This window comes from Sprattus sprattus (genome assembly GCF_963457725.1).
Source record: "Sprattus sprattus genome assembly, chromosome: 2".
Taxonomy (NCBI): Eukaryota; Metazoa; Chordata; class Actinopteri; order Clupeiformes; family Clupeidae; genus Sprattus; species Sprattus sprattus.
Genome location: NC_137921.1, coordinates 61,509,197 through 61,535,622, shown reverse-complemented (window position 1 = coordinate 61,535,622; position 26,426 = coordinate 61,509,197). Strand labels below are relative to the sequence as shown.

The window sequence follows — 26,426 nt, the reverse complement described above, 5'->3', positions numbered from 1 at the left end:
ATGTCACACAATCATGTTCCTGCACAGAAGAAGCCAAATTACTTCTGTAATCATTGTCAGGTGTTATTGTGGTTACATTGATGGTGATGCAAGAGTCTTAGGACACACCTTGGCGATTCTTTTGAATGTACAAGGCCTATCCTGCTCATTAAGTGATTGGTAACATCAGTGTTTTGTCACTGAGGCCACACCACCAAATGGTATAGATCCAAAGCCTCTAGAAGCAGTCTTGAACCACATGTTGCTCTTTGAACATGGCTAAGGTGAAGAAGGAGCTAATGAGTGAGCAACGGGTTTGAATAAAGGCTTTTTTTGATGCTGGCTGGAGTTACTGCCCCATAGCCAAGGACTTGAGATGCAGTCCAAGCACTGTAAAGTACACTTTAGACCACCATGGCACCAGAACCGAAAGGGGAGAGGTTTCAAAAAGAAACTTTCAGACACACAAGTGAAGCATCTCAAAATTCTCAGTCTTCAGGACAGAAGAAAGACTTCACAAGAACTGTGTGACTAGATCAACATCACAATGACTAATGGTGCATTAGTGTCTTCAACAACTGTCCGTCGGAAACTGGGAGAAGAAGGACTTTTTGGCAGAATAGCAGCAAAGAAACATTACTGAAAGAGAACAATTGAGTGTAACGCCTGAAATTTGCAAAATAACACAAGAAATGGACAAAGAAAGATTGGTTTAAGTGTTGTGTACTGATGAGTCCAGGTTTGAATAGTTTGGCAACAAGCAAAGCGTGTATGTTCCACGAAGTGAGGGGGAGAGATATAAAAATTAGTATCTCTTGCCAACAGTTAAACAAGGAGCGGGTAGCATTATACTGTGGGGTGCAATTTAAGCCTCAGGAACAGGTGACTTTGGCTAAATTGATGGCATCACGGATACAAAAGTATAACACAACATTTTGGCGAGGCACAAAGTTCCTTCTTGGAAACGTCTTATTGGGCCTGGATTTATTTTCCAAGAGGACAATGACCCTAAACATTATTTTAACTATTGCCGAAACTACCGGCGACAAGGAATCTGCTAAAACATTGAAAATGATGGACCGGCCCTCTCAAAGTCCGGACTTCAAACCCATCAAGCAAATTCGGGGCAAGTTGGAAAATAAACTCGACAGATCTATTGTAAATTCCAAGGAAAGCCTTTGGCTTGAGTTGCAGAAGGCATGGGATAATATTAGTGTTGAAGTTCTCAAGAAATATATTGACTCTATGCCAGAGAGATGTGCTGCTGTAATTACTGCAAAAGGTGGACGTACCACATATTAAAGTTAAAAGTGGATAAAAACAGTAGGATTCACTTCATCTGATATTTGTTGTGCTCACCACAGCCATCTGCATGTTTCATGAACATTATGAAATTAAATCATGTTTTGGAGGCAAAAGAAAGGTAATTATTCTCAGATCTGTCAGGTGTTCTAATAATTTTGGCCACCACTGTATATATATATATATATATATATAAGGGAAGGGATATGAGTACGTTCTGAATGCACTGTACATGTCCTTTAGCCAAGAGACGTTAAACCTAAACTATGAGCAGCTCTGTCATCCGCTGATTCATTCTTGCCTCTATGTGTCGACTGTGCTCTGCCCTCCCACGTTGTGCAGGTGGTGTATTTTGGAGACAGCATGCGTTCGGACATGTTCCCCGCCAGCAGCTATGGGAAGTGGGAGACGGTGATGATCGTGGAGGAGATGGAGGGCGAGGGAGTCCCGTGCACCAACAAGGCCAAGAGCAGCGAGGCCCCCGCGGAGCCCCTGGAGAAGAAGGGAAAATATGAGGTGAGCGGACGGCCCTCACAAACAGCTGCTTCTGCTTAATGAGCACGCCCACCTGCCCCCTGTCTGAGTGTGGAGAGAGAGAGAGAGAGAGAGAGAGAGAGAGAGAGAGAGAGAGAGAGAGAGAGAGAGAGAGAGAGAGAGAGAGAGAGAGAGAGAGAGAGAGAGAGAGAGAGAGAGAGAGAGAGAGAGAGAGAGAGAGCCCCACCTCAGCCCTCTGGCAGCATGCCACAAAGCGCCCTCTGTGGAGCTCAGTTTCATCAGCCCCCACCTTCACTTCACACTTAGCCTATTCAGACACTCCCACTATCCACTACACACACACAGACTTGCACACCAACATACACACACACACACACACACACTCTCAAACTCCCCCTCTCTCCCTATTCCACACTGTCCACAGGGGACGGCCAGTAAGACACCCCTGAAAACATCTGTCAACTGCAAATCAGTTCCAGTTTCAGTAACTCTGCTTTCAAATGTCTCAGTTTGCAGACTGTTTAGTCATGTTGCAGCATGTTGATGAGAGTGCACTGGCAGCACTAGAAGGAGAGAAAGAGAGGATTAGAGGATTGAGTGAAAGTCTGAGGGCCATTTACGGAGAGGGGAGGGCTCTCTCTTGACACATGGCATGGAAGGAAACAATAAAAAAAGCTTGTAAAAATCAGGATGCAATGGCATTAGTCAACACTCATCGCATTCACTGACCAGGCCTTGAGTGTTTCCCCTGGGTCTGGGCGTTCAGTGGGGTCACTTCCATGAGACAGGGTATCAGGCTGCAGGATGTTTGTTAGCCATGAAAAAAAGGTGTGTGTGTGTGTGTGTGTGTGTGTGTGTGTGTGTGTGTGTGTGTGTGTGTGTGTGTGTGTGTGTGTGTGTGTGTGTGTGTGTGTGTGTGTGTGTGTGTGTGTGTGTGTGTGTGTGTGTGTGTGTGTGTGTGTGTGTGTGTGTGTGTGTGTGTGTGTGTGTGTGAGAGAGAGAGAATGAGTGTGGAAAGAGAGAGAATGAGTGTGTGTGTGTGTGTGTGTGAGAGAGAGAGAATGAGTGTGGAAAGAGAGAGAATGAGTGTGTGTGTGTGTGTGTGTGTGTGTGTGTGTGTGTGTGTGTGTGTGAGCGAGAGAGAGAGAGAATGAGTGTGTCTGTGTGAGAGAGAAAGAGAATGAGTGTTTGTGTGTGTGTGAGAGAGAGAGAGAGAAAGAGCTTGAGTGTGTGTGTGAGAGAATGAGTGTGTGTGTGTTTGTGTGTGTGAGAGAAAGAGAATGAGTGTGTGTGTGTGTGTGAGAGAGAGAGAGAGAAAGAGCATGAGTGTGTGTATGAGTGTGTGAGGGAGAGAAAGAGAATGTGTGTGTGTGTGTGTGTGTGTGTGTTTGTGTGTTGGAGGGAGTGTGGGGGGCTGGGGTAGTGGACCATGAGTCAGCAGGTTTGTTGGCGGGCGATGGAGGGAGCTGGCTGAGTAGTGACTGCTGCCAGAAGGAGTCTGCTGCTCTCCCACCACTGCACCTCTTGTCTGGATGTGACTGTGCCCAGTCCCCCTCTCTCTCTAACTGCCTCTCCCTCTCTCTCTCTCTTCATCTCCCAGCCTTTTTCCATTTTCTATCACTTCCTCAGTCTTTCTCTGTACGTGTAGGCGTTTATCCTTCTACCTCTCACTTCTTAATTTTTCACTTCCTCCCTCGTTTCTCTTTTGTCCTTGGCCTCACTCCTCTCCTGACGTCTCTCGTTGTCTCTCGCCGGCTCTCTCTCTCTCTTTAACTTCTCTCTCCCACACTCACTGTACTCTCCCCCCTTCTCCGCCGCCTCATTCTTGTGAAATAGTTCCAAGAAAAGTGTGGCAGCCACAAGAAATGGGGAGTGACTCAGCCAGGGGAGGGAATGTCCAGTCTTTCTCTCCGCCATTTACTGCAGTCATCAACATCTATCACCTCTGGAAAAAAAATATGCATCTGCGAGGCTCACCCTCACGTAATCCAGGGCCTCTGAGAGTTTGAATTCCTCTGAACTAGTGTAGACTTATTTTTTTCATCATCAGATGCTTTGGTTCTTGAGTATGTACTGGAAATTTCCACAGTAGTATGTAATTTGTGTGCCTTTGTAGTTTGTGCTTGGCTCAGGGGTCAGTGTTGTCATGTACTGGGGTTCAGAGGAACGCTCCTTTCCTGTAGGGAAAGTCCAGACAAAGGCCCAGTGTCAGATGAAGTTTGTTTCCACTAGGCAGGCGCAGGGGATCTGATCATCCAGTCTTGCTTTCATCTGACTTGAAGCACCTCTGAGATTTGCTCTTTATTAATGCCTCATAGCTCAAGGCTGGTCCTAGTGAGAGTCTGATGAGTGAAGGTCAACATAACGATAAGGCACGTTTGAAACTGTTTACATCTGTTTTGAATCAAATAGAGATAACATACCTCTAAAAAGCCGAAGGGTGACAGTGAAGTGTGAAGAAGTGAGTTTACTGTACAGTCCTTGGCTTGTTGTGTGTGCACATGAGTATGGCCCATTGATAACAGACATTAATTTGACGAGAGCCTCAACACAGCAATGTGTTTGTCACCACATTCCTTTGTTTAGTTTGCCTTTATGAATTGCCTGTGGCACAAAGAAATTAGTTTGTTATTGCTGAATGAAAAAGGGTTTGGTTCCTCTGTTCATTTGTATTGTTTTCCATGTGTTATTTTCGAAGGCCAAATGCCAACAATATTACTTCAGGCTGTAACCACCCATCCAAAGGCAGCATCAGGCTGAAATGCTGTCTCCAGATCTGTCATGACCAGCATGTGTGATGTTTTTTTTGTAGGATCAAGGCATGAAGGCTCCTTTGGATGTGTCTGAACAGTGGGGCTCGTATTTTGTGGACGTCCCCAAGCGCGCTGCTGGGGAGGAGGAGGAGGCGCTCAAGCTCACCTGGTGCACTCACAGCATCCACACCTTCAGCACCATGGCCATCCCCAGTGTCGAGGCCATTGCAGGTACGCTCTTGGATTGACCCAGAGTTCATCCATGCATTTAAAGCAGCATTATAGAGTGTTGGTCTAACGCTACCGAGCTAACTACATAAAAAACATGCAAAACCCTTGCACACATCATCGCGTACAGCCCAATTGGCACTGATAAAATCTTGCCAACATGCTAATTGGTGTCTTGGCGATATAGTTAGTGATGTCGTGCTGTCTAGGCTTTTCTCACATTTTTGTGGGGTGTTCTGTCCTGGATCACAGCACTACATAGTGTATCGCCTTGATGCCTTGTGGGAACGACAGGTGTGTTTATCTGTTCCTCACATGACCAAATACCAACAACATTTATTTGAAGATGATCCTAAAAGTAGTTGTAAAAACATACATCAAAAAGTGACAAACTGTTGCATAGTGTTGCTATAAAATGTGGAGAGTTGGTCGTCTGGATTATAGCCTCTATTTTCTTTTCATCACCAGTCTAAACAGTGCTTTTAAAATGGGTGCATTGGGACAAGTACTGAGGCTCCAAATGTCCGGACTTTTTGGTTTCTACAAAATGTTTCACACGCTGGTTTCACTTCAGTTCTGGTCTCATTTGGGGGATTTTGATTCTGATGTTTTTTTTTTCACTTCTCTAGATCTTCCTCTGGACTACAAATTCCCACGGTTCTCTCCAGACAAGCCCAGCACAACAGGCTACTACCCCCGACCCCCCGATTCCCTGCTGAAGTGGGCCCAGAGCCAGACCTGAGTCCCCCTCCGTCCACTGCCTGAGTCCTGGGGCTCTGAAGTCCACTTGCTGCCCCGCACTACGCTCCCCCATCTCTTGAGCACATAGATAGAAAACCATGTGAATGTACTGCCATAGTACAGCAAATAAACATGTCTGTGTTAAGTCTGTTTAGACATTATCTGTCATACTATTTGAAAAAAAACATGTTACCTGTTGATGTGTGTTGGAGTGTGTCTTAACTTTCTGGTAAACTGTCAAGTTAGTTTACCACCTTGCTGTATTTTGTTTCTGTTTTGAAAGGACTTGAAAATTTAAATGGCTTTCCAAATCTGTCTAAGACTTCCTTTGCCATACATAGCCATTGATTTCCGCAACACTATGCATTGGTTTGTGCACTTCAATTGACCACAATACATTTTACTTCATAAGCATATATCTCAGGCCATCATTCCAAACCTGGCTTTATTAGTAAATGCTCCTTTCTGATCAGCTTGTATTCTGATCAGCTTGTATTCTGGTCAGCTTGTATTCTGATCAGCTTATATTCTGATCAGCTTGTATTCTGGTCAGCTTGTATTTTGGTACTTGGTCTTTCATTGCAGGACTGTCACGTGTTGTATTCTGCTTCACATTTGTTGAAAGTACCCCATAATGTCTTAATAATCAATAAAAGACTGATTGTACTGACTCTGTGAACTCTTGCACACTATATTCTGTGGATGGGTGTTTGCCTTGGAGTTCCATTGTTGTATTCAATGCTCCATTCAAATACAAGTCTGCCATAATGGGAAATGTTACTGACTACAAATATATCACATGTGTCATTCATACATCTTAAAGTGAACTTAAAATAAGTTACACGTGGAAAAAAAAGTTGAAAAGCTTGTCTATGTACTGTATTGTTATAGTATGATGTTCTGTTGAGTGACTACTGTATTGTATATGTGTGGGATTAATATGTGCCATATTGTATGCAGAAGCAATGTCATCCATGCTTTAAGTGACCGCTGAATGAATTGAATGTTTTTCATTGTAAGGTTGAATGAAAGCTGGCTCTAGGTTGTGTTGTTGTATAAGTCCAAACAGTATTTGGCTGATAAGCACAGTTGAAGCCAAAATGAGATGAGCTTATTTGTTCAAAATGTTTTATATTTTGTATGTATCAAGTTGATTAGCCATTAGTTCCAGTTTAAATGGTGTAATCTTGCTCTTAAGGTTATGTTGTCCATAGAACTGTTTTAATACTTTTTGGCCTTGTGGTGTCTCCATCCATAGTTTGTATTCTATGCACATGCAGGGGCAGTGTGATTCACCTCATCTGTGGAATAAATAAATAATTACATAAACCTATACATTTTCCTTTCTGCGCGGCCGGGGTCCATCAAAGTGCATCAGACTAAAAAGTTAGCCTGGTGTAACATTTAGCAACTGTGGGGAAAAAATGGATAAGGCTTTTAGATTTAAAAATGTTCATTCATTAATAGGGATTAATCTTGCATTCATTTTGGGCAAATATTGAATATTGATAGGTTGATTGTTCAACATAGCTAATATCAAAGGTAGATCCTTACTTGGGTGCATTTATTTCAACCGATGGTAATCTTCCCTGCCACAGAAGAAGAAGCCAGCGATGGTGATCAATCAGGAGAGGAGTACACAGAGGAAGAGCATAGCTGCACAAAGTTGATCAACAACTTCTACTAGAGTATTTTAAAGAAGTCTTTCATTCTAAGATACCCAATTTGACGTCACATCGAAACAATTCATCCAAACCAATCATGGCTTGACATGTTCCTTGACTAACATCACACCAAATTATAGTGGCAAACATACAGAATCTTACATCGTTTAACGTAACGTGTCACTAGTTAATCTTCCCCAATCCTCCCACCTATATATTCTGTTTCCGCATGATAGTGTTCAGAAGAACCGGGCTGGCCTTATCTATCTCTGTCTGCGATCTGCACCTCTCAGCTGTCAGTTAGCCACGAGTGTCATAAACAAAGAGAGGTGATCTACACTCCTTGACAAGGACAACAACATGGCCTCAGGAAACTAGCCCTCGGTGATCAACCAAATATAAATATTAAACAAATACAATAAACACTATGTTATAAAGCACAGAAGTCAACAATTGGCATAAACTATCTAAACTCCTTGTTCATAACGAACCAAAACCAACTCCGTCACATCAAAGGTCTGCACTATAACATTCTATATGCTTCACCAACTCATTAGTGTGGGAAATGAGCTAGGACTGTTTGTATGAATGCTTCTCATCTCAGGGCCCTTCTGTGGTTTGGCACACTGCGCAACAGCTATTTCCTAAGAAACACACCTTCTGTAATCTGATTAAAGCATCACTGCTCTGTCAACCATATCCTGTTTTTCATGGTGAACTGACTGAACAAGCAGCAAGGAAGGCAGAGTTCTTAAAAAACATCAAATCTGCATAATGCTGATGGTACCTTTACTCATATAGACACCCACCTCAGTTTATGAGACTCTAATCGTACCTTTACTCACTCTAATCGTACCTTTACTCATATAGACACCCACCTCAGTTTATGAGACTCTAATCGTACCTTTACTCATATAGACACCCACCTCAGTTTATGAGACTCTATTTGTACCTTTACTCACTCTAATCGTACCTTTACTCATATAGACACCCACCTCAGTTTATGAGACTCTAATCGTACCTTTACTCATATAGACACCCACCTCAGTTTATGAGACTCTATTTGTACCTTTACTCACTCTAATCGTACCTTTACTCATATAGACACCCACCTCAGTTTATGAGACTCTAATCGTACCTTTACTCATATAGACACCCACCTCAGTTTATGAGACTCTATTTGTACCTTTACTCACTCTAATCGTACCTTTACTCATATAGACACCCACCTCAGTTTATGAGACTCTAATCGTACCTTTACTCATATAGACACCCACCTCAGTTTATGAGACTCTATTTGTACCTTTACTCACTCTAATCGTACCTTTACTCATATAGACACCCACCTCAGTTTATGAGACTCTAATCGTACCTTTACTCATATAGACACCCACCTCAGTTTATGAGACTCTAATCGTACCTTTACTCATATAGACACCCACCTCAGCTTATGAGACTCCAATGGCACACTAAGTCATTTAGACACCCACCTCAGCTTATGAGACTCCAATGGCACACTAAGTCATTTAGACACCCACCTCAGTTAAAGAGACTCTTATCGTAAATTACTCATATAGACACCCACGTCAGCTTATGAGACTGTAAAGGAAATGGTCCCAAAACATAGAGTAGATAGTAATAGGTGTCTACAGTGTTCTTCCGCACTGTGGATTGTAAAGACATGTCAAAATGAAAGCCAGAGGAAATGGTGTACAAATAATGCAAGTGCGACAATTATTAATGATGCTAATTTAAAGCAAATGCATACTTTTGTGGAGGGTTCAGAAAGCATAAAGGTACAGTATCTGTATGGTCGTCCTGTTGGGAGCCAAGTTTACTGGTACTAGAAAGTGTGAGCACATCACCCCAGTCCTAGCCTCTCTTCATTGGCTCCTTGTTCACTTTAGAATTCAGTTTAAGACCTTGCTGATTGCTTCCAAGGCTCATCATGGTCCTAGATCACAGACTGACTGGCTCTCAGCTCCAAGATGTCTTGGATCTAACAGTAAATATCTTGTGTATGAGCCTCATGTACTTACTCCATCTCTGTTTTGAAATCGAGGTTAAAGACACATTTTCATTCACTGGCCTTTATGGCCTATGGATCCTTCAGTCTGCTGTCTCTGTAATTGTTTGAAATTCTGTAATTTTTCCTTATTGTTTATTGTTGTCGTTGGTATGTTTCTCTTTGGGTGTCTGTGTTTTTTTTTTAATTATGATTTTACAGTTGTGTTACATGTGCTCTAGAAAAAAACTTTACTTAATGTATGAATAAGAGACTTCAAAAGTGTGATGATGACGACTATGATAATGATGACAACAGCTAAGATAAGGAAACATTATTTTAAGTGCTTTTATTTATATTTGTTAAGACTAGAAAAGGGTAGGTAGTAGTAGAATGGGTGGTTTAGAAGACTAACAGATATCAGCCTATTAACTTTGGACAAATAATATTTTAAATAATATTTCCTGAATGACCACAGTATGTTATTAATGTTAAGAATTCTAATTCTTAGGTTGAAAAAGACACTTCTTCGATGACGTTGCTCTCAGTCTCCTTTACTCCCCTCTCCCCCTTTCCCCGAATGCGCCTCCTTAAAAACCACGGATGGTGACGTTTCCAAGCCCACAGACCTCTCCTCTCACAGCGCTACAAGCTGGGCCGCCTCGGAGAAGTTACAATGTACCGATGGAAAAGGTAATGAATGCGGGGAATGGAATTTATCAATCAAACGCACGATGAGTCTAAAAACATACACGGACAACATGACGCCAGCGGATTAGGAAGGTAAGGATATATTTAAAGTATTACACGACAATTGAGGGTATTTGTGGTCGGGTTTCTGAAGAAGTTATTCTCTCAAAAAAATACAGTAATAGGTCTGCCCACTTTGAAAAAACTTTGTTGCGCGCATATTTTCTGTAGTCTGAGGAGTAATTTGGTTGCTTTTTGCATGAACCGTAGGTTACTAGATTATGCCCGAAATGAATTAATGATTGGTTGAACACATACCAGTTTTTATGTAATAACGCATTTGTTTGAGTCTCCAGAAGATCTTCAGTGACCATTTACCAGGGACTTTCTTAAGATTGTTTACATAAACGCAAACGCCTGGGGGTGGTTTGGTGTTAATGTGCGAGACCATAATTTCTATGCATGGAAGTAGAACATGTAGTAGAACACAGTTGTGGTTTCCACAGTATTCATTTCAGACCACAAACTTAGGTTTCTGTATGTGCCCTACTTTTCAAATAAATGTTTTTAATTCAAAGTGGATCAGATAGTGGCTTACCAGGTGCTACGTGTTCTCCTAACAGCATTTAATGAACAAACACATGAATAAACATGCTGTTTAATGATTTATTCTAGTGGTGCAGGTTTTGAAAAATGGCTCTTTGGCTGTGAAATCACTGTTCATGATCAAGTGCCTGGTAGGCCTAAAGAAGTATTTTTTTTCCATCTTGTCTTTGTGCTTAGAAAAAGACAAGCAGATCGAGACAAAACTTCATTTTCATCTGGTTTCTTTTAAAGCTCTAAATTAATCTGGCTTCCATGACTTTTCAAACACATGTGCATTGGGGTTCCTTACTCCAGAGCTTATGCAAGCTTCACTATATTCCAAGGCTGAGGTATTTCACTGTGTCCATCAGGAAGGAATGTGACAGGTCAAAGGTTAGGTGTTGCATTGCAATTCTTCACCTTATATGCTAGACAGGACATGTCAAAACAATCAATCTAAACCCATAACAATATACTATCAAAAATCATATTTTAATGTGTTCCTCGTGTAAGGAATCACCAAGTTGACAAAAAAGCAAATGCTAATTCAACAGTGTCCAGGCATCTTGTATATGACTGCCAAATGGTTTTCCATTGCCAGTGACGTGGGACTCTTTCACTAACATTTGGTTATAGACATTTAATCCATTACACATGTCTTTGTACTCACAAAACCCTGGCATTGACATTAACCTCAAATTCAATAATTTGAAGTCTCAAAATTAAGGTATGATATGTTTGTTTATATTTCTAAGCATTTCTACTATATCCAGCAGAGTACATATTGGTGGACTCCTATTCATAGATAAACTTTGTCATCAGGAAACGCTATAGTATTATGGAGACGTCTGAATAAAATGGGATTTTGGTTATGTGTTTGTTAACCACCAACAAAAATGAGTTTGTTGTTGTTTGATTATGAGTACAAGCCAGAAGTCAAATATCTTATTTTCTTAAATCCAACGTCAAAAAATGTAACATTTGCATGATTTTTTGTCATACATTTTTAGAACTACAGCTCAGCCAAAATAATCACTTGATCCCAAATGATCAGGAATACAACTGTATCCAATTACTCAAGGCATGCAGAGCCTTTGTGCGAGAAACTGGGGGAAATATGGCTTTGTGGGTTCTGAAAGAAAAATCCTCTTTTCTTCTCCTCTGTTCCCTCGCAGCTGAGAGTCTAGAAATGCCCCAGCGCTGCCCCTGATGTCATGATGAGAACCTATACCCGTGGGGCCCCCACAGTGTTCTTCATAAGTCTACTGTGTGCCAACCTCGTCCTAGCACTCGCAGAGATCGACTCCACTGGGGGCATCCCTTTCTTGGGGGGCAACTATGACGGGCATCCCATGCTGTTCTTCAGCCAGGCAGATGTGGAGGACCTCCAACGTGCCGCCGCGGAGACGCATCAGGGTATAGCCAGCCGGATCCGTGAGGCTGGGGAGGCCATGCTGGAGCACCCTGAGGAGTACCTGCCTCCCTGGAGTCCCGCAGACTTCAGCGCCAGGTGGAATGAGGTGTACGGGAATAACCTTGGAGTGCTGTCTATGTTCTGTCTGCTCTACCCTCACCGGGCTGGTGCCCTGGATTTAGTCACGGACTACATGGAGAGGATGGCAGCTCAACCCAGCTGGTGGGTACTGGTTGTCTTTTCTTAGCTGCTTTCAGATACAGACTCCAACATTTTGGGTTGTGTAATTGGTTCAGAGAAATGTACAGATTTGCATTTAATGAAACCTTATGTGCCTTAGGGATATCTAGGTTGAAATAATACCTGTCACAGGTATACAGTGTTTTTCTGCCCAGGTCACTTTAGGTTAGCATGTGTTTCCATCATCTACACTGAACAACATGGTTCCGCTAGACAGGATATCCCTTGTCTCTGTTAATGTCCAACCTGAGCAGCTTACTGAATGTTCGCTCCTGGGAATGAGACTGTAGTGGTGCTTTACATTGTGGACGTTTCCTCCGTCCATACATTTTTAAGTGACGGAGCAGTTGGAGAGCACTGTGGTCCAGTAGACCTGTGGTCCAGGAAATATGTTTTGCAGCTGTTTGCCTTCACTGCTGAACATGTCCGCATTCAGAGGAAATGAAATGGGCAGTAGAGAGCTGAATATCCTGTGGCTGTGTGAGGCGAAGACCTCTGCTTTAGAACAGGTTGCTGGCCGGAGCCAACAGAGTTTAGGAACAGATCTCAGGGCTTCATAGATATGAAACCAGTGCAGCAGGTTACATACATTCACATTCAACTGCTGTGAGTCTTTAAAGTGAATGTATTGTCTTATCACCACTCCACACCACTGTTTTATTACTTGATATTTGAAAACTGCATCTGTCCGAGATTGGAGTACAGTTTGTAGTTTTTTGTGCTGGAGGACAATGACTGGAAGAACTGTGTGGACTAAGATGCAGTGTAGTTGCTTAAAGCTTTGACCAAACCTAGCTGCCACAGGTGCTTATCTTCTCCCTTCAATACACAGTGCAGCCCAGAACAGTTAGTGAGAAGAGATGCCAGGCTTGTTGGAAGATTCCAGATGCACTTCTCTCACAAGCTGATTGTCGTAGCTACTGGCTATTAGCTCAGATAATCAATATTAGCTATAGCTGTTGGAATATAAAGACAGATAGCGTATTTTTTTAAAGGATCGTGTTAGTTACAGATAATAAATTAGATTACGGATCATTTAATTAGTAATTATCTGCTCTAGTCACCTGAGTTATGGTTAAAGTGAAATTATTTTATTTTTTTTGTTTAAATTTTCAATTTGCCTTTGCCCGCATATTGGATATAAGATGGACATTCCTAATGCATATTTCCAACAGTGGTGCTTTGAAGACTTTTGTTGTGGTTGGAAAAGTCTGCCATTCTACACCACGCTAAACATAACAGCGCATTTACACTTCCCGCTGTATTTCTGTCCTCAAAGATCAGTGCTCTGCCGCTGTTGAAAAATTGAAATCCACCAAGCATGTGTTTTCACACTCTAACAAGGCATAATATGAGGTTCTTTCCTTACACACACTTTCATTACTATCCCAGAACCTCTCAAGAAACCTTAAAAGTGGCTATAAAAAATTAGTTGTGGTGTTCTTGACCTTAAAATTATATTTTTTCAGTAAACCTCCAACTTGGAGGGCACACTAGGTTTGCTGGGTAAAACATAGGCCTTTGTAAGACTTGGATTTGTTAAATTATTTGCTTTTGGTCAATGTTTTCCTTTTTTATATGGCGTTCATAACCCCATGCCTTATGTTACTCTGAACCATCTTAATATTTATTTTCTTTTGGTTTGTCTGGACACCAAGGCTTGCATCAGTTTCATTGATATTTTCTTACATAATAACCCAAACTCGATGAAACTGTAGACAAAACAGTAAACAAAATAGTAATGAGCACAGGGTATTTGAACAATTTTTTGAAGAACCCATCAAATTGCTATTTGCTTTTTGACAATTACAATTTCAAAGCCATCCCCAACACAAGATGCCAACATCTTTCTTTTTCAGTGACATGCGTTTTCTTCCCCAGGTTGGTGAAAGACGCCCCGTGGGACGAGGTCCCCATGGCTCACTCCCTGGTGGGCTTCGCCACGGCCTACGACTTCCTCTATGAGTACCTGAGCAAGCGGCAGCAGGAGCGCTTCCTGCAGGTCATTGGCAATGCCTCTCGCTACATGTACGAGAAGTCCTATCACCGAGGCTGGGGCTTCCAGTACCTGCACAACCACCAGCCCACCAACTGTGTGGCTCTTCTAACGGGCAGTCTTGTCCTCATGACCCAGGGTGAGTGTCTGTGACGTTCAGATAGACTCAATGTTATTCACAATCATACTATGTCAATGCGCTCTGCTTAGGAAAGGAATTTCTAAAGCTATCCGTTGAGCAGGGAGTCTGGTTTCTTGCTGTGTTTTGATACACACACATATTTATAGAGAGACAGGTCTATAAAAGTTTTATTAGTGAATACTGAAGTGTGAATACTTGAAGTGTTACAAAGATGTTACAAAATAAGGTTGGTTGATACAAAACGTAATGGAGAATCTGCTTACCCCCATTTGAGCCCAAATATTACCTTTAAATTCTGAATGACAACGTCCCCAGCCCCAGTGCACATGCTTTGGGTAAAAAGTCTTAAGGGAAGCTTTGCCAGTCCCTCTCCCTTGAGGGAAGAAGCATTCCTGACTGGAATTTCAGTTCAGTCAGCCTGAGGTCATTCTCCATTGCTCCACTTAATCCCCCTTAATTGTTTCTCCAGTGGAGCAACTCTCCACATGATTCCATAACATTCAGCATGGACTTTCCGCCTTCATACTCTCCTTTCTGCGGCACCCAAAACCACTGGCTGGACTATCAGAAGACAATACAACCATCCAGTACACTCCATCTCCTTGATCCCTTAGAAAAACGTAATTGTGCTTGCTTAAACATCATTAATAGTCTGCTGCTTCAACCAGGGGCATGTAGGCTACAGTCTGGGGCAGCGTGTTGTTCCTAGCCGTCAGCAGCAGAAACAGCTTGCTTTGTTTACATGGAAAGGCTCCTTGAACAAAAGGGCAGAGTTGATGTAAAATAAATGACAACAGGCTCTTGGAGATTGCTGTGGTAACTGTGGTGAGGTTTCTTTTCCTCACAAACCGCTTTATGGCGGGGCACGCTGTGGTGCAAACAGACGTGGAATGCTGGGTCAAGAGGATAAAAAGCACTCACCTTCATTTACTTCCCATGTTGTTGAGAGAAATAGTTGCTTTGTCAAGGCAGGAAATGACTCGGCATTATGCAAAAGGTACAAAGCTGATGTTGCATTTTGAGGCTGGTGATTTCGCTGTGTCAGTTCAACTGCATTATTTGGTCTTGGCAATTGGTACTGATTAACATACAATAGTTGTTAGTCTCAGACAATAATTTCACTGCTGACAGACTGTGAGGGAAAGAAGAAAGAGAAGGAGGTGGTTGGAAAATGGGGCGAGAAGAGATGAAGCATAGGCCAGATAAGATCAGTGGATCAGAGGACTCTCGTAAGTGCATTCCAGACGCAGGTGTCTGCATGTTTGCACACAGATGTAGATTTAGATTTACGATGTTTGGTATTTTGTCTTCTATCTTGTGGTAATTTGTATACCTTGTCAGTTAAATTATTAATCACAAGAATATTCTTTTAAAACACTATATAGAAACTTCATAGAATAAATGCAACCGATATGAGGGAGACCTCCGCCCCTGCAGTATCCTCTGATGAAAAGAAAATAAGAAAAAAAAACGTTATGTAAGAGAGTTTCAAAGCTATTTCAGGCCTTATGTTGGCACATGCTGTTGGCTACTTTCCTCAAGAAAAAGCTTGAGAGCTTCCTAATCACTCCCAGGCTTACCGGCCCATTTCGACCCACTATGCACCCAAATAAATAACAGCGCCATTGACAGATATTCTTAGGTGGAATGCCTATGGACTGTTGGGATTCATCTTAATATTAAGTTCATTGTTTAGTCACAGGTATCTCAGGAACAGGGACAACCCTGTACGACCCATGGATTTGTTGGGAATAATTGTCCTAGTTTTGGACTCCAGATTCCCAGGTGTTGGAGGATCACCAGTGGTGAAGTCAGGGCTAATCCCTCAGCATGACAACAACATTATCCTGTCTTCTAGTGACTTGATAAACAAGAGAGCTCATTAGCTTCCAGCAGCATGAACCCAGTGACTCTGAATCCAAAGCATTAGTGTTTGCTGCCACAGTCCTGCTGGGTTACAGGGCCCTGAAAAGCTCCTTTGGTGTACACATCCAAAATGAAAATTCACACAGGGAAAGAATCCATTAACTGTGTGTATGCAGAAAGTGTTACTAAAGTATTTATTATTACAACTCAGTTAGAAATGAGAAGGCCTTTTTGTTTGCTAGAGGAATTTTGGAAGTGTTGGTTAGGGCACTACAATGTGGTGTTTCTGCATTTAGCAGTATTTAGAGTTTTTCTCAGTACCCTGACAGCATTACTTTTGATCATGAACTGCCACATGCCTGTGGATGAGCACTGCGTATTCTGAGTTTTAATGTAGATGCCATTTGTTGGTGAACTGTGGTAGGGAACAGTGGGAAGGAAAGCAGAGGATACCACAAGTTCCATGAACCTAGAGACAGATTGAAATTATAATTCAGTGTGGGAATAGTGCTTTGACTATTTGACTAAAGTTGACTAAACTCCAAGTTTCCTTAGAAAAGTATCATTCATTCACAAGCCACAGTCACTTTCCCCATCATAGTAATCTCTCTCTCTCTCTCTCTCTCTCTCTCTCTCTCTCTCTCTCTCTCTCTCTCTCTCTCTCTCTCTCTCTCTCCCTCTCCCTCTCTCTTTGGCATGTATGAAATTCTAAGACAGTAATACTGAGGACATTTGATTTAGTGACATTAGCGTACTTTCAATATGCATGGTATGTTTAACATACACATGATATGTACAGTCAATAAATACATAAATGACAATATAGCTTCCATTATTCCCCTCTCCATTATTCAAAACCCTTCTAGGAATCACTCATGCATACATAAATAGAAATAGAATAAATAGAAGAGTGTGAATGTAAACACGCTGTGGATGTTCCCTCCAGGTTATCTGCAGGAAGCGTACCTCTGGACCAAGCAAGTTCTGGACGTTATGGAGAAATCCATGGTGCTCCTTCAGGATGTGACTGACGGGTCGCTGTATGAAGGAGTGGCCTATGGGACTTACACCACTCGCTCCCTCTTCCAGTACATGTTCCTGGTCCAGCGCCACTTTGCCATCAGTCATTTTGACCATCCATGGCTTCACAAGCACTTTGCCTTCTTATACAGGACTCTACTGCCAGGTAAGGCTCCAGTGGCGCTCTGTACTTCCATGTGCTTCTAAAGTCATCTGTCATTTCCAGATAAGGCATTTAAGCATGGTCTCGATGGCTTATTTTATCGATTTATTATCTTTTTTATTAGCTTATCTAATAAAAAGCCAACTTTGCCTTAACTACAAATGTAAAACAATTGAAATATTTATGACATAATTTCCTAATAATCATTCTCACCACACTCTCACATCCACACACACAGTTACCAAGCTCATAAACACTTCGACTACGCACACATAACCAAGCCACACTTAACAACTAAGGGAAACTCTAAATGTCTGAACAAGACCCATAATCCTCAGAACCAGGAAATCACCAGCCTAACTCACCCCTTCAATAGACAGCCAGCCGTGTAACAGCTTTCGCTTGGAAATAACAGCTTTCGTTTGGAAGAGAGAGCTCTGTATCTCTCTCTCTCTCTTTCTCGATTTGTATAGATATATGGGAGATTTTGGCCTAAACCAGTGGTTCTTAACCTGGGTTCGATCTAACCCCAGGGGTTCGTTGAGTTCAGCAGGGGTCAAGACACACACAGAACAGCCCGGTTCACACTAGCAATGTCAGAAATCATATTTTATTTGTCAAATTACGAAGGGTTCGGCGAATGCACTGATGAAGCTTGCAGGGTTCAGTACCTCCAATAAGGATAAGAACCACTGGCCTAAACGGTTCTAATACACACTGAACTCCTCCTACTCCTACACTAGTCATTAATCTTTGAGTATACTGTACATGTTTTGCACAATAATATGTACGGTACATGTGTTGTGTGCATTTTGTGCTTGTATTAAATACCCAATCATTTTGCCATGCGCACAGGCAGGCCCATAAGGAAATAAACAGAATGCAATGTCCGTTATGGTGAAATCCACACATATTATGTGTTGTTACTATATTTGAAAAACATCATCATACGTTTTCATTTGGTATTTTGCGTTGTATGTGTTCATGTTTGCATCCAATTGGTTTCCATTTGTTTCCATGTGGGGGTGAGCTTATCAGATGTCATCTGCTTTTCACCACAGAAGTTTCATCAACACATTTGAACCATCTATAGATAATTTGGCTGTGTTACAAAATAACGGTGATGTTCTGTGTTTTAGTCCAGTAGAAAAGGCTGATAGAGAGAGAATGTGATAATTAAAATTCATAGAGGTGGATGTTTTAATACCTAACAATAACTTCAATTAAGTTATTAATAAATAATGTATTGAATGTCAAAGCAAGCAGAGTAACATAACCCAAACTTCATATGTTATATCATCGAATGCCTCACATCATGGTTTATCAACTAACGTCACTAACGTCACTCCGTCACCCTGCTTCCGTGCACCTCAGCTTCAGATTACATCTGTGTTCAAATGCAAACTGCAACTACATGTAAATCCTCTCATAACAAATGCAATATAATGAAAATGGTTTAGCCAAATGGTTGTAGGATAATGCTGTGTAATGCTCAATTTGACGTACGTAAACAGCTAACATTAAGCTAACATTTGGGGGAAGGGGTTAAGAATTTTCTGTAAACTACATATGTGGTATCATCAAATGCCTCACGTCATGTTGGTGCACCCAAAGTACACTGTAGTGGCACATAACTGGACATAACTCCATTGAAGTGACACATTTTAAACAATTTAATTGAATTGAAAGAGTTACTGTGTCCAGAGCTCCAGACCATTAAAAGCCACCACCAATAGTGTCTCTCTGCTTTCCTTGAGGACTTCTTCAATACTTGATCTGGCCACCCCAACAACCCCGGACCTCACTCATTTTCAAACCCTGGTTACAGCGTATCTCCTGGCTTCCCTTGTTGATTCTTTCAATACTTGATCGAGCCAGCTGACCATTTTAGCTAACAAACTTTACGTAAGTCAAATTTAGCCTACAATCGTCTCACTGTACCGTTTCCAGTATATTGTGTTTGTTATGAGTGGATTTACATCGAGTGGCAGTTTGGCATTGAAATACAGCTGTGTAACAATCTATCTGCTCCCAGCATGAGTCTGAATTTGGAGTACAAAGGGGCATGTGAATGACATCACAGACCCGAGCTTTTTGGCCCGGATACTTGATGTCCCTGGTACGACATAATAAATTCTCACATAAAACAACAGTAATGCCATACCATTGACTGATCTGATTACAAGGCTTAATGCAGTTATACTCGGTTGATATTTTCAGCCAGCCAGAAACCTGATGTCTTAGAGGAGCACTCACCACGTGTCCAGATTGAGATTCCACATGTGTGCAGCTTTTTTTGGTGACCTCTGGAAGTTATCAGGTGAAGTGGTCCTCCCATGACAGCACTGAGAGGCCCGCAGGAAGGTCAGGGGGAGGGCAGCCGTGGAGAAGGCCGACGGGTCAGGCCTGGGCATTTTACAGCACCCTGTTAACAGGAGCTGTGTTGTGCTTAGATTCAACAGCCTTCATGTATTCACCAGGGCCAGTGTGCATGATGCCTGGGCCCTGAATACGACTTTTTTTAACTAAACTATTTATTTTGGGCCCACGCCAATTAAAGGAGCAATATGAACTGAATTCCAAAATATTGGAGAGTGTTGATTTTCCCCTCCCCATCCTCCCCAGACTCGTAGCTCACATGGGTTGCCAGGTTAAGGACACTGAACCTACACAAACTAGCAAAAGAGGAGCTCAACATTAAACTTTGCAAGCAACACAGGTCCTACACTATAAGTAGATCAGCTAAAGTATATGTTTGCAGTGTTTCTATTGTTTCCAAATTATGAACCAGCTCAGATGTTTTTTGTTCACTCTGTCAGTGTTAGCTAGATGAATGGCAGACTAGGTAGTCTACGTTAGCCAAATCTAAGCCTGTTGTCCCAAAAACATGCCCACGCCTCCAAAAATAGGCTCCACACTCATTTGATTTGATTTGAAGACCAAACAACAGATTAAAAAAGGAAAAGCATATAACAAAGAAGAAATCAACATACAAACAACAGATAAAGGAAAAGGAAAAGACATATAACAAAGAAGAAATCAACATACAAACACAACACAAAAAAGGAAAAAAGGACTAAATAACCTAACCATCAACACACAAAAACAACAGATGACAAATAGGAAAAAGGATAAATGAGTAGATAAATATAAATTAGTAATACATACTAGTATCCAGTGCAAACAGCCATGAGGTGTTGCTTCACTTGGAGTTGGAGTTACTGCTTTCTGGGTCCCCATAATGAACAGATAATGTAAAAATCATTGCACATCTATTTCGGATAAGTAGCCTTCTGTTATTCCTTGTTGCAGCCTGAGGCAGAGCTCAGTTATGATGAGCTTGCACCAGTGTCAAGTGAAGCCAGTGAGGGCTGGTCAGGTGCCGCTGGTACACAAGGCAGAGGGCAGAGTGGATGCGCTAGACAGAGAGGAAGAAGAATGACAAAGAGGGGAGAGTGTCTAATGCTGGTGAAATTTGACAATATCCACTGGTTGGCACAATGTTGAATAAAACCCTTCTAAAATGGGCATATGGTTTCTTTTCGATAAGGCCGATGAATAGCTCGGGATGGGAATGAGTATCGTGTCTCTATTTGGACGTCAGTATTCGTTCAACGTATAGAGTAATCGCTTTCATAAAGTGACTCAGCCTTGCCGTTTCTGTCACAGGCTATTTTTCTGTCACGCTGGTTGTTGCCAAGGTAGGAGCAATACATTAGTGTGTGCTCACATGACTGCGTTAGCCAGCTCTACTTGGGATCACTTTACCAGCTGTGTGACTCAAATACTTGCTGCCTTGATAGCCCAGCTCCACACATACCACAGGGTATGTAAGCTAACCTTAGCAGAAGGTCAATGCTTACTGTTCAGGAGAAAATGAGCCAAGTCAACATCTATCTTAAAATCCGTCTGGGATCTAAGCTGTCTCCATATTGTGGTTGACAATCACTTTTCAAATCTAAAGTCAGCGTTATGTAAACACAATCCACTGGCAATGACACAAGTGAGTGACTGTAAAGTTAATCAGCCCCTAAGATCACTGTGAATGTAGGCCCTTCTGTGGCCATTTTTGTAGCACAGTCATGTTATAGGTTCTGATTCTGCACTAGCTAGCTCCTACTGAAAGCAGTGCCAAACCATTCAGTCATAGCGCATAGTTCTTTATAAGTTTACTTTAATTAATAAGTACTTTTTTAGCCTGGTAGATATTCACTTCAATGTACAAATGGTCTACTGTAGTGGCTAGCAAGCCAGCTAAATAACATAGTAGCCTACTGCACATGACGGAAACCACATGTTGACTGATGTGGAAAATGTAGCAATGATATTGTGCCTTTTCGGCTCTTCTGATGCCTCAGCACGTCTTGTTCTAGAAAGCCATTCACTCCCTTACCTGTATGTCACCTTTTTTTCTATTCTGCTTATGAGAACAAGATCTGTGGAGCTTAATATACAGCTACCCTTAAGACCAAACCATTTTGCAATATAATAGGGTGACATGTTTAGACTACATTGTAGCAGGAAGATAAATGAATTGACGGCAAACATATTCAAACCACTTTCAGAGAGAACACTTTCTGAAAGCATACATTTGTCTAAATATTCCACCAATCAATGACTAACATGTTTGAGTGTTAAATAGTTGAGTGTCACTCTCCCTTCTGCCTTGACATACTGAGTAATTTTCAGCACTTGGGTTTCTTCTTTTGATGTTGTTATCCTTGGCTTTTTAGTGATGGATTGTGATTAAATATTTACTAGCGGTTGCTAGGTTTTCAGATTCTTTCTGCCACCAAACTGCTTTCCATCTCCTCAGATCTTTAGAAGGAGCTAAATGAATGAGAACCATGTGTTTAATTTCTTTACACTGACGAAGCAATTTTTCACTCTGATTCAGTTCAAGAATATGTGTGTTCAATTATATGTCAGGACTAATTGCAGGACTAATTGCATTTGTGACAGGGAAATAACTTATGTCCCTGTTATGGCATAATTCCTGTGTTATGTGTTCAAAACAGACTGGATTGATAATGTAATGTGTCATTTTACTGGGGAAATGATTTTATTGTCTGTATCTTCTTAGTGACATGATGTACATATGATGCATTGAAGTTCAGAAGTTCATTTTAAGGTATGTTAATTTAATTTCAAGTTATACGATCTCCCATGGACCTTGCTCTCTCTTTTCTCATCAGGATTCCAGCGAAGTGTTGCCATTGCAGACTCCAATTACAACTGGTTCTATGGACCAGAAAGCCAGCTGGTGTTCCTAGACCGATACGTAATGCGAAATGGCAGTGGGAACTGGCTTGCAAACGTGATCCAAAAGAACCGTGTGCTGGAGGGGCCCGGGCAGGCAGGGAAAGGCCAGAGATGGTGCACACTGCACACAGAGTTCCTCTGGTAAGAGATTACCCAATCAAACTGTGGCATACCATTTGTTCTGTTCTTTTAACTCATAAAGTTATATCTGTGAATAATTATATCTATTTTATATTCTACAGGTATGATCCAAGACTAACAGCCACACCTCCTCCTGATTATGGAACATCTAGGCTTCACTACTTTGAGGACTGGGGAGTAGTCACGTATGGGAGTACCTTGTCGGCCGAACCCAACCATACCTTTCTCTCCTTCAAGTCAGGGAAGCTGGGAGGGCGTGCCATATATGACATTGTGCACAAGAACAAGTACAAAGAATGGATTAAGGGCTGGCGGAACTTCAATGCAGGGCATGAGCATCCTGACCAGAACTCCTTCACCTTTGCTCCAAACGGGGTACCATTCATCACAGAGGCCCTCTACGGTCCCAAGTACACTTTCCTCAATAACGCAGCCATGTTCTCCCCTGCTCCATCGGAGAGCTGCTTTTCCCCATGGGAAGGTCAGGTGACTGAGTCGTGCAACTCTAAGTGGCTGAAGTACAAGCACGGCCCAGCGGCGGACTGCCAGGGCAGGGTGGAGGCGGTCCTGGAGAGACAGGGGATGGTGTTCATCCGCGGAGAGGGCAAGTCTGCCTACAGTGAAGAGCTGAAGATACAGAGTTATCAGAGGAATCTCCTCCTGCTCCACCCTCAGCTGCTGATTCTGGTGGATTCTATCACCTTGGAAGCGGACAGCCCAACGAGGAGCATGAGCAGCTTCTTTCACAACACTGATCAACCTTTCAAAGACATCAACATGGAGGGCATTCATGGTGCCTTCATCAAACAAGATGAGGATGCCTACAAAATGTTTTGGATGGATGACACGGGCCATAGTGAACGAGGAGTCCTGGGATACAAGAGTTATCCACGTGGATACCCTTACGATGGCTCAAACTATGTGAATGTGACCGTGCCTCTGAGGAACTCCCACAACAGAGTGGCCTACATCTTTGTTGGACCAGGGGTGGAGGTGCAGAGCTTCAACATGAGAGGGGACGCACAACGACTTGACATTTATCTTACAACCAAGGAGCACACCTACACCATCTACCTTCTGACTGGCGATGGGGCAAGCAAGCCTCTATTTGCCATGGTCCTGGCCGACAACAAGAAGGTTGTGTTTGAGAAGTCGGCGGGAGTGCAGGAGAGCGAGCAGGAGGAAGTGGAGGAGTACGTGAACGTGGTGGAGGACAACCTTCAGCACGTCAAGCCCGTCTTTCAGCACCTGGAGAGGCAGATACTGGCTCGAGTTCTCAACACGGACAATTTCCGCAAGACCGCGGAGCGCCTCCTTCAGTTCTCTGACAAGAAGAAAACAGAGGAAGCTGTTGAGAAAATGTTTGCTTTGACCAAGAAACAGGGCAAAGGTAAGGTTGGCAAGAAAGGTAATCTTGGAGACAGACTTTCAGACAGCCTACCGGACATATTTGCTTTGATTGAGGGCAGTGAAAAGAAGGAGAGGCAGAGGACAATGAAGCGTGTGTATGAAGAGATCCCAGAGGAAGGGGATGGCGACTCTAAAGCTTTTGTGGATTACTCCGATATCCGCAAAGGCAAGAAGGCCGGCTTTATAAAGGGCCGGAAATACAAGGAAGTTCATATGCTGGCTACAGCCAGGAGCGAGGACCTGTCCAACACCACCTCATATATACGGATATTCCTCATTCTAAACATTGCCACTTTCATCCTGCTCCTGGCTCTGCTGTTGACACGTTTCCAGAGAGCCCAAAGCCTGCACACACAGAGGTGTTTCTACGGTGTCCTAATCATTGACAGTTTCGTTCTGCTTTGTTTGTACTCGTCTTGCTCTCAGGCCCAATGCTGACACCCACACATTGTGTGTCATGATGTTGTTAATTTAATCCACACTCAACACCTCTGCAGTTTACAGAACGTCAATATGTGTTGTACACCCAACCTGAGCCAACCTAGTGGGGGTGTCAAGGAAATGTTAATTCCAAATAGGAATTGATAGATTACCATGTTAAACCAGATCACCTTTGAGATTGTAAGCTTCTGTGGAGCTATCGAATGAAGTTTGTATGAACTCTGACATGACAACAGGACTTCCTGCCTCACATCAAAGATCCTCCAGGCTAGCCACTAACATGCAGAGATGTCATGTCATAACCTATGCAGAATGCTGAATGACACAGAATGGTCAATTTACTGTTTCTCAAGAATATATAAAAGTGTATATATGTCAAAGCAAGATATATTTTTCAAGTTATTTTATACTCTTTGTAATTAAAATACAGAAATATGACTTGCATTTTATTGTGTGGTCCTTTTTACCCATTTTACAGTACTGTTGTGTGATGCACGATAAGATTATGAAAACATCATAGAGAAGATACATATCTGCACCTCTCTTGAGTTGGTGATAGAGGCAGGATAGATCCACAGTCCCATGGGTGCAGGAATACCTACAGGCCCCCTCAATCGGGGGCGGAGCTGAAAACATTCATGGCTGAAACCCAGATAAGTTGTCACAAAGTCATAGGGGTTTTTGACGTGTACACACAATGTCAAGGCAGATCTGTAGATGGCGATTTCCCCCCAGTAAACGAACTTATGCTCCATTCATTTGTCGGTCCATTCAGAGAGACATAAATCAGATTTGGGGCTTTTGAGAACACATTTGGGGCTTGGGCCCCAGAAGCCACAATCCAAAGGTTGAAAATACATGACCTATGGTTACACACTTAAATTGAGAATGTATTGCCTTTTTGCAGAGTGAACCTTCAACCTCTTTGGACCCTTAGACTGGGCTTGCATGGCCTTGATCCATACAGATCCGTATGAGAATGACAGTGAAATAAACAAACATGACTGGTGATCACAAGGTTAGTCGGCTTAATGTGCATTTGAAATATAAGAAGAATCTGATGAAGACTTCTAAATATATCAGCGCTAACCTGCTGTTTATTTTAGTACACCTGAATGTCATTCTAAAAGGTGTCCTTGGTATTTTCACAGTGCCAAAATGGTGAATCATGATTTTTCAATAATGTAATTGCAAATATAATTCCATCAGGTAATTTGATGTTATTTGTTTCTGATGTCAGGAGACCTAGGTTATATAAGCCTATGGAAGAGGCTTCTGTATGACTTGGGAGATATGCATGCAATCATAATCTCCGAGTAGACACAAAAAACTCTGTCATGATGCCACTGACTTTTCGGTAAAACTAAAACTAAAACGATGCTGGCCAATGCTGCCACCAAATGGAGATTGTATGATAACTCATAACTCAGTCACACTCCTGCTTGAGAGTAAATGTAATGAAATCACTTGACAGTGCCACTTTGTGAAACAGCACCAGTGATTTAGGTTGTTAGTTTATTAATGATTTCTTAAACGTTTTACAAAACCAAGTGTATTTTTTTCAGTACTTAACAAATTCCAGAACGATACACACAAAATGCAATTAACCTTTTCACATCTCTTAATAAATGAAAGAAATCATTCAAAACTCGCTACACTCCATACACACTACTGTGACTATGTAGGCTGCCCTGTACAGTTTCAGTGTTGCACTGCACAGAGTATCATGACAAAACCATGTCACAGTAAACTGTAATATCTATAAACACAGTTTTCGAAAATACTATGGGCTACAGTTGCGTGGCAAGAAATCGTAATGAGTCATCCTATCCACAAGAGGGCGTTAGCTTAGTGTTCTACTCGTTAAGTTGACACAGCCGGTTTTCGTA

At 42.1% G+C, this 26,426-nt stretch overlaps 2 protein-coding genes across 2 annotated transcripts in view; both read left to right on the top strand.

Annotated features, from left to right (window-relative positions):
- Positions 1-5,729, top strand: part of nt5dc1 (5'-nucleotidase domain containing 1) — a gene marked incomplete at its 5' end in the record, with an annotated part of 55,171 nt that extends 49,442 nt beyond the window's left edge. The window contains 3 exons of the mRNA XM_080860438.1: positions 1,624-1,797; positions 4,589-4,760; positions 5,387-5,729. Coding sequence (XP_080716564.1) covers positions 1,624-1,797; positions 4,589-4,760; positions 5,387-5,499 — 459 coding nt within the window. The 3' untranslated portion in view covers positions 5,500-5,729. The remainder of the gene's footprint in view (positions 1-1,623; positions 1,798-4,588; positions 4,761-5,386) is intronic.
- A 5,927-nt stretch (positions 5,730-11,656) lies between these two features.
- dse (dermatan sulfate epimerase) lies at positions 11,657-24,585 on the top strand (the record flags this gene model as incomplete). The annotated part of the gene is made up of 5 exons (XM_080860644.1): positions 11,657-12,078; positions 13,978-14,231; positions 17,047-17,286; positions 22,479-22,686; positions 22,788-24,585. The coding sequence occupies 5 exons, from the start codon at positions 11,657-11,659 to the stop codon at positions 24,532-24,534; spliced, it is 2,871 nt and encodes a 956-aa protein (XP_080716770.1). The 3' UTR covers positions 24,535-24,585.
- Positions 24,586-26,426: the final 1,841 nt, after the last annotated feature.